Source organism: Macaca thibetana, chromosome 19 (genome assembly GCF_024542745.1).
Source record: "Macaca thibetana thibetana isolate TM-01 chromosome 19, ASM2454274v1, whole genome shotgun sequence".
Classification (NCBI taxonomy): domain Eukaryota; kingdom Metazoa; phylum Chordata; class Mammalia; order Primates; family Cercopithecidae; genus Macaca; species Macaca thibetana.
In genome coordinates, this window is record NC_065596.1 from 41,087,804 (window position 1) to 41,100,497 (window position 12,694).

Here is a 12,694-nt window from a genome sequence, read left to right on the forward strand (position 1 = left end):
CGCCCGCCACCTTGCCTGGCTAGTTTTTTTTTTTTTTTTTGTATTTTTTGGTAGAGACGGGGTTTCACCGTATTAGCCAGGATGGTCTCGATCTCCTGACCTCGTGATCCGCCCGTCTCGGCCTCCCAAAGCGCCTGGCCCCGTTTTTGTTTTTAGAGATAAGAGTCTCAGTCTGTTGCCCAGGCTAGAGTGCAACAGACTCAAACTCTTCCCTCTAAAAACAAAACAAAACAAAAACAATAAAAAGCTATGTATGATCATAGCTCACTGCAACCTCAAACCCCTTGACTCAAGTGATCTGCCCACATTGTTCTCCCAAAGGTCTGGGTTTACAGGTGTGAGGCACCGCCCCGGCCTGTTTGTTCGACTCAGGGACACTGCTGGGCTGTTTGTGCTTCCCCTTCCTTGTGCTATGGCCTAGAAAATGCTTTTAGGCAATAAGCTGGGACAATTATAGGGCTTACTTTGTTTACCTCTCGCAAAGATCACCATTCTGTGCTGTCAACTGGTCAGTGCTTCAAGCATTAATATATTTCTGTTGTTTAATATATTTTTATAATTTTTTTAGTTGTTTATGGTAGGAGGGAATTTCTCATAGCAGTTAATTCTTCTGACATGAAAGGAAGTCAGAAATATCTGTTTGTTTTATTGGGCAGTTAACTTGACTGAACTCAAACTTCAGACTATTCCTTACGATTGGTGGCAGCTTGAATCCCTACTTTATTTCTTTTATTTTTTTTACCAGGCTGCTTGGTTCTGACCCATGCATGCCTAATTGAGTTAGGTATCAGCCGAAGATGTTAACAAAGTTTATTCAGTGTCTTTTCTCCAACTCCCACATTCAGTTTCATAGGATTTCTCCACTTTCTTTCCAGCTGTTGTTGTTGCCCTGAGTTCTGTCCTTTGCTTCTTCAAGTAAGGCAGGCCATGAGTTCCCACCTGAATTGCATTTGCCACACATGGTGTCTACAAGGGACCTGCCCCCAGGCCACAAGTAATATAAATTGCTAATTGTCCCATTGCTCTTCTGTTCTTCCAAGTGTAGACCCCCCCCCACTCCAGTCTGTCTGTTTGAGACACTTTGCAGTGCCTTCAGATAGTTATTTTTATATTTTATCCAAGATTAACATTGTCATTTTCAGTAACATAGTCAAATAAAAGCTACTTTGCCATTCTCTAAAGCAGAGTTTGTATTTTTTAATCAACTTAATAAATACTCATTTTAAGCATATAGTTAATGAAGCTTGGAAGTATATAGCTCTACATAATCACCACAACAATCAAGATTACAGAATTTTCATTACTCCAGAAGTTGCCTCATGTGCCATACAGTTAGTTGCTCCACTGCCAGCTCCAGCTTCAGTGGTCATGTATCTGCCTCCGTCACTATAGTTTTGCTTCTGGAATTTCATAAAAATGGAATCATAGAATATATAGCTTTTTGGGAGGTTGGCTTACTTAACTCAGATAATGTTTTTGAAAGTCACTCATATTCTGTATGTCATTACACCCCTGTATTGCTGAGTATTTTTCCATTGTGTGAATATACTACAACTTGTTTATCCAGTCACCTTTATTTCTTTTGAGTAAATACCTAGGTGTGGAATCTGTGGGTTATGTGGAAAGTGTTTGTTTAACTTTATCAGAAACTGTGAACTCAAAGCAGTTGTGTTGTTTTATTTTCCCATGATCAAATGCATGAGAGTTCTAATAGCTCCACATATTTTCTGGATACAATTCTTTTGTCATATAAAAGGACTATGAATATCTTCTCTCAGTCTGTGACTTGATTTTCTTATTTTCTTAATGGTGTTTTTCAAAGCCAAAGTTTTTCATTTTATGAAATTCAATGTTTTTAAAATTTTATGATTCATGCTTTTTGTATTAAATTTAAATTTGTAAGTCTCTCTCAGCTTGCATCTGCAAATTTTGATGTTTTTATTTAGTTGGAAATATTTTCTGAAAATTTCCTTTTTGATTATCCTTTGACCCCGAATTATTAATAGTTACTTAGAAGTATATTGTTTAGTTTTCAAATATTTGGGGCTTATCTAGACATCTTATTTTTATTGAGATTTAATTTACTTTCACTGTTGTCAGAGAACATATTCCATATGAATTTGTCTTTACTCTATTGAGACTTGTTTAGGTTCCACCTTGGTGAGTAGTCTGTTTGCTCTTGAGAAGGGTATGTATTGTAAAATTACTGAAAGTGCTTTTCTATAAATGTCAAATGGGTTTAGATGGTTGGTAGTATTCTTTACATATTCTGGCTGTTTACAGATTTACCCCCTTTGGTTTGTTTCTTTCAGTTGCTGACAAATATTAACATCAACTATGATTTTGGACTTTAAAAAATCTCATTTTACTTTTGTCAAGTTTTGCTTAATGTATTTTGGAACTATTTAATTAGGTGACTATACATTTATGACTGTAACATCTTCCAGATGTATTTGTTCTTTATTACTATGAAATGTCCTTCTTTGTGGCTAGTAGTAACACTCCTCTAGTTGAAATCTGTTTTGTCTGATATTTCTGTAGCCACTTCAGCTTGTATTTGTATGTCTTTTTAGTGGTGTTTCTCTATCTTTTTTCATCCTTTTACTTTCAGCCAATTTGTATCTTTGTTTTTTTAAAATAAGTCTCTTGTAGACAGAATGAATATATTTGAGTCTTTTTTTTTTTTTTTTTTGAGACGGAGTCTCGCTCTATTGCCCGGGCTGGAGTGCAGTGGCGCAATCTCAGCTCACTGCAAGCTCCACCTCCTGGGTTCACACCATTCTCCTGCCTCAGCCTCCCAAGTAGCTGGGACTACAGGCACCTGCCACCACGCCCGGCTAATTTTTGTTTTTTTGTATTTTTAGTAGAGATGGGGTTTCACCATGTTAGCCAGGATGGTCTCGATCTCCTGACCTTGTGATCCACCTGCCTCAGCCTCCCAAAGTGCTGGGATTACAGGCATGAGCCACCACGCCCAGCCAAGTCTTTTTTTTTTTTTTTCTGAGACAGGGTCTTACTCTGTTGCCCAGGCTGGAGTGCAGTGGTGCAGTCAATGCTCACTGCAGCCTTGACCTCCTAGGCTCAAGTAATCCTCCTATCTCAGCCTCCCAAGTAGCTAGGACCACAGGCATGTGCCACCATACCTAGCTAATTTTTTTTTTTTTTTTTTTACTTTTTTTTGGGAGTCAGAGTCTCACTCTGTCGCCCAGGCTGGAGTGAAGTGGCACAATCCTGGCTCACTGCAGCCTCTGCCTCCTGAGTTGAAGCGATTTTTGTGCCTCAGCCTCCGGAGTAGCTGGGACTATGGGCATGCATCTCCACTTCCAGCTAATTTTTGTATTTTTAGTAGACATGGGGGTTTCACCATGTTGGCCAGGCTAGTCTTGAACTCCTGACCTCAAGTGATCTGACTGCCTTGTCCTCCCAAAGTGCTGGGATTACAGGGGTGGGCCATCACGGATGCCCAGCGCCTAGGTAATTTTTTTTTTTTTTTTTTTTTTGTAGACACAGGGTCTCACTATGTTACCCAGGCTGCTTATGAACTCCTGGGCTGAAGTGATCCTCCCACCTTGGTCTCCCAAACTGTTGGGATTACAGCTGTGAGCCACCACACGCAGCATATTTGAATCTTGCTTTCATAGACACTGATAATCTCTGCCTTCTCACTGGAGTGTTTAGTCCATTTACATTGAATACAAGTAAAGGTATAGTTGCATTTAGGGCAGTCATTTTCGCCATTTGTTTTATGATTGCCTAACTTGTTTCGTTTTGCATTTCAATTTTTTTTTTTTTTTTTTTTTTGAGATAGAATCTTGTTCTGTCCCCAGGCTGGAATACAGTGGTGCCATCTCAGCTCACTGCAACTTCTGCCTCAGCCTCCCTAATAGCTGGGACTATAGGTGTGCACCACCACACTCAGCTAATTTTTGTATTTTTGGTAGAGACAGGGTTTTGCTATGTTGGTCAGGCTGGTCTCAAACTCCTGGGCTCAGGTCATCCGCCAGCCTCGGCCTCCTAAAATGCTGGGATTACAGGCCTATTTTTTAGAGCAGTTTTAAGTTCATGTCCAAACTGAACAGAAAAACAGAAAGAGCCTATATACTTATTCCCTGCACACACACAGTATCTCTCACTATCAGTATCTGGCACCAGAGAAGTCCATTTGTACAAACGCTGGAGCTACATTAACACGTTATTGTCACCCAAAATTTATAGTTTACATTAGGGTTCACTGTTGATATTGCTATTGTGGGTTTTGACAAATATATAATGGCATATATTCACCATTATATTATCTTACAAAACGGTTTCACTGCCCGGAAAATCCTCTTTGCTCTGCCTGTTTATCCCTCCCTCCCTGCTACCCCCTGGAAACCACTGATCTTTTTACTCTCTCCAAAATGTTGCCTTTTCCAAAATGCCATATGGTTAGAATCTGGAAGGCTATATACCATGTAGCCTTTTCAGAGTGGCTTCATTCACTTGGTAATATGCATTTAAATTCCACCTAACCTGTTTTTGCTTATCTATTCCTGCATTCTGTTGTATTTTGTGTCAGTCACATACGTTTTAATGATTAATTTTCATTCCTCTGTTACCTTTTTAGTTATGCATTTGCATTTTTTGCGTGATTGCCCTAGGATTACAGTATGGATCTTCAACTTATCAGGATTTTCTTAGGGTTAATGTTAAATTAGTTATGGTAAAAATACATCAATCTTGCCACATTATAGTTTCATTTATTAATACCTGTCTTTTACTTTTTTGTTTGCCATGTATATGATATTTATGTTTGTAATAAATGGTATTGGAATGTTTATTTTAAGTCAAGGTTCTATAGTCCACAGGCCAAATCCAGCCTATTTCAAACCTATTTTGTACAGATTGTGAGCTAAGAATTGTCTTTGCGGCCGGGCGCGGTGGCTCAAGCCTGTAATCCCAGCACTTTGGGAGGCCGAGACGGGTGGATCACGAGGTCAGGAGATCGAGACCATCCTGGCTAACGCGGTGAAACCCCGTCTCTACTAAAAAATACAAAAAACTAGCCGGGCGAGGTGGCGGGCGCCTGTAGTCCCAGCTACTCGGGAGGCTGAGGCAGGAGAATGGCGTAAACCCGGGAGGCGGAGCTTACAGTGAGCCGAGATCCGGCCACTGCACTCCAGCCTGGGCGACAGAGCGAGACTCCATCTCAAAAAAAAAAAAAAGAATTGTCTTTGCATTTGAAACGTTTGAAAACATTTACAAGAAAAAATATTTCTGACACACTAAAACTTCATGAAATTTAAACATTAGTGTCCATAACTAAGTTTTATTGAAACACATCTTTGCTCATTTATTTACATATTATCTATGGTTGCTTTCGTGCTAAAATAGCAGAGACATTCCCTGACTGCTGCTTGAAATAGTTGTATCTTGTAAAGAAGAAAGGAAATGAATATTTATACTCTTAAAATTTTTCTTATTTTCTTCATACCTTCTTAAAGACCTTAGTGTTATTTTTACCTTAAGCCTGAAGAATTTCCTATAGGCCCCACTCCCCCGCCTTCCCCCGCCCCAGAGATGGAGGTCTTACTTTGTTGCCCGGGGTGATCTCAAACTCCTAGCTTCAAGCAGTCTTCCTACCTCAGCCCGGCAAAGTGTCCAGATTACAGAAGTAAGCCACCATGCCCGGCCTGTTAGCATTTTTGATGGTGCAGTCCTGCTGGTGATGAATTCTCTAGGTTTCATCTGAAAATATTTTGATGTTGCCTTCATTTTGAATATATAATTTGCTGCATGTGGAATTCTTGGCTATGTAGCAGTTTAATTAGGATTTGGCTAAGTGTGGTTTTCTTTGGTGTTTATCCTTTTAGGGTTAAACTCTTTGAATATGTAAATTAAAAGTTCTTGCCAAATTTGGATGTGTTAGGCCATTATTTCCATAAAATTTATTTATGCCCTTTCTTTTTCTCTCCCCATTCTGGGACTCGAATTATATCCATGTTGGATTTTTGAATATGACCCACAGATCTTTGTGAGTCTGTTCATTTTTCATGATTCTTTTTTCTTTCTGTTCAGATTACTTACTTTCTCTTGATTAATTTACATGGATACTGATTCCGTATTTCTGCTCTGCTATTGAGCTTATCTAGTTAATTTTTTATTTCAGTTATTTCTTTGAATACATTTAGAGCAGCTACTTTGTAGCCTTTGTTTTTTTTGTTTTTTTGCAAAATCCAACATCAGGGCTCACTAGGAGTTAGTGTCTGTGATTGTCTTTTAGTGACTATAGGTCTTATTCCCCCACTCCTTTTTGTTTTGTTTTGTTTGCATGTTTAGTAATTTTTGCTAGAAAACTGGACATGATAAATATTATTGTAATCCAAATTCTGTTACGTCTGTTATGTTCTTCTGAGAATTATTATTATTAGTAGTAGTAGATAATTAGCTTGCTTGTAATCAAACATCAAACTTTGTCTCCCTGCTCAGTATAAAGCAGCTGATATATCCTCCTGGTTCTTCAAGCTTCTAGCTGCTGCCTTTTACCCTGACCTCCTGAAAGCAGATAGGTTCTCCCTTGTGTTCATGTACTTTTCTCTCAGTCAAGGAATTGGTGAGTGTTTAGATTTGGGGGCTTACGTCCTGCATTTCTCTTTTTCAAGTTTTACCCTCTATACTTCCTGCTGCTTTGTCAGTGCAAGCTGTGACACCTTAATCCAGTAAGCCTCCAGTTTTATTCTTCTTGGGCTGTGAGCAGGTTGTAGAATACCATCAGTCAAGAAGCAGAAGCCTTAGAATCTTACTAGGTGCACTTTTATTTTTCAAGATTCTTTTCTGTTGTAGTTTTGTCTGCTTTTTGCTAAGCCCTCTGTGATCTCTCCAACACATGCATATTTTATCAACCAGGAGTTGTGGCAGAGTTTATGCTCAGATTTTCATTTTCATCCTTTTTGCAGTTCCCTTGCTTCCAGAATTAACCTAAATTTCCAGCTCTCATTTCTTTTTTATTCTTTTTTTTTTTGTTTTTTGGTAACAGTGTCTCTGCAGGGTCACAACCTCGGCTCACTGCAACCTCCGTCTCCTGGGTTCAAGCAATTCTACTGCCTCAGCCTCCCAATTAGCTAGGATTACAGGCGCCCACCACCACACCCAGCTAAGTTTTGTATTTTTAGTAGAGACAGGGTTTCACCATGTTAGCTAGGCTGGTCTCAAACTCCTGACCTCAGATGAGCCACCGCGCCTGGCCTCGGGCTCTCGTTTCTGTCCTCCATCACCTTTGAGGAAGTAAGTGGTGGTTTTATGCCATGAGAGCTGTGGGGTTTCAGGTACCATGATGCAAAAAAAGCCACAAAATTAGCAGTTATTGTACATTGCAGTTGCTGTCCTTCAAGGATAAGCTCTTTTCCCATTTCTGCCTGCTTTGGTTGCTTTCCAGTGCCTTCTATTAGTTGTTTATTGTATGGCATGTGCACATTTTATAATTATTATCTGAGGGACTGTTTCCCTTACTGTTTTACTCTGTTATTGCTGCATGCTGAAAAATCTCACCAAGCACATACAAACCATTTTCTTCATGTATAACATACTCATGTTAAATGGGGAAACATTTACCTCATTAGTGAAGCCTGAGAAATTGTTCTACCTTTGTGATACATGCTGTATCTTGTACATATTTCTTTGTTGTACCTTCTTGCAGGTTTCTGTTGACTTACATTTTCTTGCAAGTATGTGTTACATGCCTCTGGTAACTTCTGAGCAGAAACGGTGTTTGTCTTGGCACTTCCATAAATAAATACAGTTTTCGGCATTAAGTGACTTCACAGTAAATATTCTTAGAATGTGTTGTTTAAAAATTAACTGATGGGTATTTCTACCTTGATTTTTGTTTCCCATTCAATATAAATCATAAAACAGGGAAAATTGTAGTCTTTCTATACAAGGATTCATATGAATGCCACAAGGAAGCAGGGTCAAAAGTAGTTCCCAATATCCAGTCCACCTGTTCTTTTCTTTCTTTTTTTTTTTTTTTTGATGGAGTCTCGCTCTGTCACCCAGGCTGGAATGCAGTGGCATGATCTGGGCTCACTGCAACCTCCGCCTCCTGGTTTCAAGCTATTCTCCTGCCTCAGCCTCCTGTGTAACTGGGATTACAGGTGCGCGCCACTATGCCTAGCTAATTTTTTTTATTCTTAGTAGACATGGGGTTTCATCATCTTGGCCAGGGTGGTCTTTAACTCCTGACCTCAAGTGATCCACACACCTCGGCCTCCCAAAGTGTTAGGATTACAGGCGTGAGCCACTGTACCCAGCCAAGTCCATCTGTTCTGATTACAGTTCCTTCCATTCTAGGGATCAGTGTCATTCAATGATGTGACTGTGGACTTCACTCAGGAGGAGTGGCAGCACCTGGATCATGCTCAGAAGACTCTATATATGGATGTGATGTTGGAAAACTATTGCCACCTCATCTCTGTGGGTAAGAAAAATTCTCTTTGAAATTTTCAGTAGCATGTACTTCCTCTCAAAGTGCCTAAAGTATGTATAATCTTGAATTTCAGGAATAAAAGGTGATGGATTCCTTTTGGTTAGCAGAATGAATGATTGTGTCTTCACTTGCCCAGTGCAAGGTGCTACCTAGATTGATACACAAATGGGTATCTTAATTTGCAGTACTGAACATGCACCCTTCCTCATTTTCCAACAGTATTATAGCCCAATCAACGTAAGCCTTTTTTTCCCTTATCAGGGTGTCACATGACCAAACCTGATGTGATCCTCAAGTTGGAACGAGGAGAAGAGCCATGGACATCATTTTCAGGTCATACCTGCTTGGGTGAGTTTCTGGCTCCTAGGCAGACCTAGCAGAATGTAAATTTAAAGAGGTCAAATGGTGGGTGATACCTTCGAAATGTTTCAGGAGTATCTTTTTAAAGGCTCCTGACCTCTGAAAACCTTCACGCCTATAATCTACACTTTGGGAGGCCAAGGTAAGAGTTTCAGGTCACGAGTTCAAAGCCAGCCTGGACAGCATAGCAAGACCCCATCACTACAAAAAGACAAAAATAAAAACTTAGCCAGGGTTGGGTGTGGTGGCTCATACCTGTCATCCCAGCACTTTGGGAGGCCAAGATGGGCAGATCCCTTGAGCCCAGGAGTTTGCAACCAGCCTGGGAATCATGGCAAAACCCCATCTTTACAAAAAAAAAAAAAAAAAGTTAGCTGGGCATGGTGTTGTGCACCTTTAGTCCCAGCTACTCAGGAAGCTAAGGTGGGAGGATCACTTGAGCCCAGGAGGTCAAGTCTGTGGTCAGCCATGATTACACTGCTCCAGCCTGGAGACAGAGCAAGATCCTGTCTCAAAAAAAAAAAACAAAAAGAAAAGCCAGGAATGATGGCATACACCTGTGGTTCCAGCTACTTAGAAGGTTGAGGTAGGAGAATCACTTGAGCCCAAGGGTTCAAGGTTACAGTGAGCTAGAATTACGCCACTACACACCAGCCTGGGCTACAGAGCCAAGACCCTGTCTCAAAAACAAAAACAGAACCAGACTTTTAAATATCACTCTTTCTACTGGGCATGGTGGCTCACACCTGTAATCCTAGCACTTCGCAAGGCTGAGGCAGGTGGATCACCTGAGGTCGGGAGTTTGAAACCAACCTGGCCAACATAGTGAAACTCTGTCTCTACTAAAAATACAAAAATTAGCTGGGTGTGGTGGCACATGCCTGTAATCCCAGCCACTCGGGAGGCTGAGATTGGAGAATCGCTTAAACACGGTAGGCAGAGGTTCCAGTGAGCCAAGATCGTGCCACTGCACTCCAGCCTGGGCAATACAGCAAGACTCCATTTCAAAAACACACACACACACACACACATATATATATATCACTTTTCCCAAATACATTCGTTCCTAGTTTGCTTCATATTATCAAAAATAACTGCCACTCTGAGTGTACCATAAGCCTTCTTTCTTTTAGATCTTTTTTATTGACTTGTGTCTCTTTTTCCAGCATTCTCAGTTCTTACCTTGCCATTGTGATAGATTTCATCAGGAAAGCTTTATGTATTTATTTATTTTTGGTTGTTTTTTGTTTTTGTTTTTGAGACGGAATCTTACTCTGTTGCCCAGGCTGGAGTGCAGTGGTGTGATCTCAGCTCACTGCAACCTCCGCCTCCTGGGTTCAAGCAATTCTTCTGCCTTGACCTCCTAAGTAGCTGGGATTACAGGCGTGCACCAACAGGCCCAGCTAACTTTTTTGTATTTTTAGTAGAGGTGGGGTTTCACCATATTGGCCAGGCTGGTCTCAAACTCCTGAGCTTGTGATCTGCCCACCTCGACTTCCCAGAGTGCTGGGATTACAGACTTGAGCCACTGCACCTGGCACCATCATAATAGATTTCTTTCAGGCTTTCTTCAGCCTGTCTTTAAAAAGAGAGAAAATTATTGGTTAGTGGTCCTCTCCTTACTTAACATTTCCTTTCCTTCATACCACCTCAGCTTTATTTTCTGTGCTAAGTTCCCCTTCTCACTACAAATTTAGCTGTTAATTTTAGAAGTCACTTAACACGACCCAGGTTGATAAAGTCGAAGGTGCCATTTTCTTCCATTAAACCTTTGTGGTTCATTTTACATGGCTTTTCATCATTCCTGCAATCAATCCTTCATTTAAGTGACATAACACTAATTCTTATCCTAATTCCTTAAATGCTTATTTACAACTTGGCCTCTTTTCTTCACCACTGTGGCCATATCACCTGAAAAATGCTTGACACATAATAGTCACAACAGATTTTATTTTTTTAAATATATGTTTATTGTTTCACTGGACACTTGGTCTCATTTCTCTCATATGCCCTCCCATGATCTACCTTTCAATTATAATGATTCCATCCATTCTCAGACTGACACTCTTTATTTTATGTGTAGATGGCACTGACGTCAATATACAAAGCACATTTCTCCTACCTTCACTCCAGTTCATCAGGCGTACTATAGTCTATCATCTCACCTATTTTCTGACAATGTGTCAGAAATGAAAATCACTGGCTTTTTCAGCTCTTAACATTTTTCCCATTTATTTGTTTATTTGTTATTTATTATTATTATTATTTTTTGAGACAGAGTCTTGCTCTGTCGGCCAGGCTGGAGTGCAGTGGTGCAATCTCGGCTCACTGCAACCTCCGCCTCCCGGGTTCACGCCATTCTCCTGCCTCAGCCTCCCGAGTAGCTGGGACTACAGGCACCAGCCACCACGCCCAGCTAATTTTTTGTATGTTTAGTAGAGACGGGGTTTCACCGTGTTAGCCAGGATGGTCTCAATCTCCTGACCTCGTGATCCGCCCGCCTTGACCTCCCAAAGTGCTGGGATTATAGGCATGAGCCACCGTGCCCAGCCATATTTATTTATTATTTTTGAGATGGAGTCCTGCTCTGTCGCCCAGGCTGGAGTACAGTGGTGCGATCTTGGCTCACTGCAAACTCCACCTCCTGGGTTCAAGTGATTTTCCTGCCTCCGCCTCCAGAGTAGCTGGGATTACAGGTGCCCACCACCACGCCCAGCTAATTTTTGTATTTTTAGTAGAGATGGGGTTTCGCCATGTTGGCCAGGCTGGTCTCGAACTCCTGACCTCAGGTGATCCACCCGCCTCGACCTCCCAAAGTGTTCAGATTACAGGCATGAGCCACTGTGCCCGGCCTCCCAAAGTGCTCCAATTACAGGCATGAGCCACCATGCCTATCCTCCCATTATTTAATTCATTATTATTATTTTTATTATTTTTATTTTTTTATTTTTATTATTATTATTTTTTATTTGAGATGGAGTTTCACTCTTGTTGCCCAGGCTGGAGTGCAATGGGGTGATCTTCACTCACTGCAGCCTCCGGCTCCCAGGTTCAAGCAATTCTCTTGCCTCAGCCTCCCTAGTAGCTGGGATTACAGGCATGTGCCACCATGCCCGGCTAATTTTGTATTTTTAATAGAGATGGGGTTTCTCCCTGTTGGTCAGGCTGGTCTTGAACTCCTGACCTCAGGGGATCTGCCCGCCTTGGCCTCCCAAAGTACTGGGATTATAGGCGCCCAACCCCTTCAAAATAATTTTGTTTCTACTACAAAGTCAACTTGGTTTTTCTGTTTCTCTTATCATCTCTTTGCAATTTGTGATATGGTTATCAGCTTGTGAAATATATTGACATTCTCCCATATTCTCATTTCTCACTGACATCATACAAAATGACAACTATCTTATTTCATGTATTTATTACTGGAATTATCATTTGTCTTTGTGATAAGTTTTGTCTGGATTCATTCAATGTTTATTGTTACTTTCCTCACGAAGTATCCCATCAGTTTTTCCCTATTTTTTATCATTTATTATATGAAATTGAAATTTCTTTCAGGAACTGTCACAATAAGCCCTCATCTGGTCTTTTCAACTTTCTCTTGGAGAAAATTCTTGATAATTTCCACATGATCTAGTCTCCTAATTGGTTGTTCATGAATGTAGGGTTTGTTATCACATAGATACTTTTCGTTGTGTTGTGTTCTCCCTTTATACTATATATCTTTTTTTTTTTTTTTTTTTTTGACAGAGTCTCACTCTGTTGCCCAGGCTGGAGTGCAGTGGCTTGATCTTGGCTCACTGCATGCTCTGCCTTCCTGGTTCATGCCATTCTCCTGCCTCAGCCTCCGGAGTAGCTGGGACTACAGGCGCC

At 40.7% G+C, this 12,694-nt stretch overlaps 1 protein-coding gene across 7 annotated transcripts in view; it reads left to right on the plus strand.

The window, feature by feature from the left end:
- ZNF567 (zinc finger protein 567) overlaps window positions 1–12,694 on the plus strand; it is a 37,854-nt gene that overhangs the window by 16,948 nt on the left and 8,212 nt on the right. For all 7 annotated transcript variants that reach the window (XM_050768988.1, XM_050768994.1, XM_050768990.1 and 4 more), the window contains 2 exons: window positions 8,329–8,455; window positions 8,726–8,812. In XM_050768988.1, the coding sequence (XP_050624945.1) occupies window positions 8,329–8,455; window positions 8,726–8,812 (214 nt within the window). The remainder of the gene's footprint in view (window positions 1–8,328; window positions 8,456–8,725; window positions 8,813–12,694) is intronic.